Source organism: Papaver somniferum, chromosome 1 (genome assembly GCF_003573695.1).
Source record: "Papaver somniferum cultivar HN1 chromosome 1, ASM357369v1, whole genome shotgun sequence".
Taxonomy (NCBI): domain Eukaryota; kingdom Viridiplantae; phylum Streptophyta; class Magnoliopsida; order Ranunculales; family Papaveraceae; genus Papaver; species Papaver somniferum.
The window spans coordinates 29602177-29603626 of NC_039358.1; the positions used below are offsets into that span (position 1 = coordinate 29602177).

General features: G+C 32.3%; 1 protein-coding gene across 1 annotated transcript; it reads left to right on the forward strand.

Annotated features, from left to right (window-relative positions):
• The first annotated feature begins 332 nt into the window (after positions 1 to 332).
• On the forward strand, positions 333 to 995 carry LOC113274637. The gene has a single exon (XM_026524060.1). It carries the CDS (start codon positions 333 to 335, stop codon positions 993 to 995), a length of 663 nt encoding a protein of 220 aa, XP_026379845.1.
• Positions 996 to 1450: the final 455 nt, after the last annotated feature.

Consider the following 1450-nt stretch of genomic DNA (forward strand, 5'->3'; position numbering starts at 1 on the left):
TTCGTTCCACTATATGGTCATCAATGGAACGATTTTGTAATTATTAAGACATGTAATTCTCAAGGTGAAGCCGGAGGAACACCGTTTATTGGGATACTACTTAAAGCGGTAAAATGTAAAGTGGTAATAGTCAGCAATTTTTTACCTTTCGTCAAGCCTGAGGAACATTACGGTTGAAATTATATAAAATAATGCCTTTGTGCCAAGCAAAATTTACTAGCTTACCAAGATTATTAATTGAACAAGTTAAAATTTAACTCTTGTAAAAGCTTAGTTAGGATCGAAAATTATATATTATTTAAGAGAGATTAATAATGGAGTTTTAATTTTATATGTTAGCAGTTGAACGATGGGAGTGGGATATGATATGCAATGAGTTAGGTCCAGTGCATGGCCTGAATGGAAATGAAGATATAGTAGATTTTTTTGTGGGTTTTACTGTCAGGAAATATTATCAAGTGCAGGTGCAGGAAGAGCCAGTTGGTGACTTTAATAACTATCTTTGGAAGAAGAATGTTCCACCAAAAATAAGCTATATGTTATGGGCTTATTTCCATGATTCACTACCTACTTTTGCTATGTTAAGCCATAAAAGAATTGAGGTGCAGAATGAGAACTGTTTGTTTTGTAACAATGAGATTGAAACTGCAGATTACATGTTGTTGCATTGTGATTTTGCGTTTAAGGTTTGGTCTAAATTCATTGAGGGTTTCAACATTGCTTGGGTGGCGCCAGTTTCAGTGTTACATCAATTTGATTCTTGGAAGCTTAAAATTTTACAAGGCAGGAGAAAGGAAATTTGGTGGAAAGTTATATATGCAGTCACTTGTCACATGTGGAAGGAAATGAATTCTAGAAATCATGGAGGGAGAGCTAAGGATGTGGAGGAACTCTGTTTAGTTATGAGACAAATTATACTTCTTTCGTTATCAGAAACCACAGTGTTTAAAGATATGTCTGTAAAAAAAAAAAATTTAATTGGAACACTGTCTTAAACATGTAATTTCTGTTTAGACAGGTTCTTGGGTTGTATTCTGTACAGTTTTCTTTTAATATAACCTCTTTTTTTTTCTCTCAAAATTGTATATGTGAGTTCAAATTAGAGTTGTTTCTAGTAAAACAAGCTATTTTTTTTATTGATCTACAAATCGAATTCAACCCGCAACCTATAGATTGGGAGTCCAACCCCTGGCTATAACTCGGCTAATGCCAATTGGTTAAAATAAGTATTTACTTATCTTTAAAAACTAAGGTTTCTATCTAAACTACACACAAATCATGTTGATGATACATATTTTTGGGTTGTGTTTAGTAAAATGAATAAAAAAGTTATTTTGAACTTATGTTCTCCCCACAGAACATAACAAATACATCACATTGCTTCTGATTACTGTATCTAATTCAAATTTTAAGACAAACTATTTTATACCGAATGTCAAATTAGATCAAA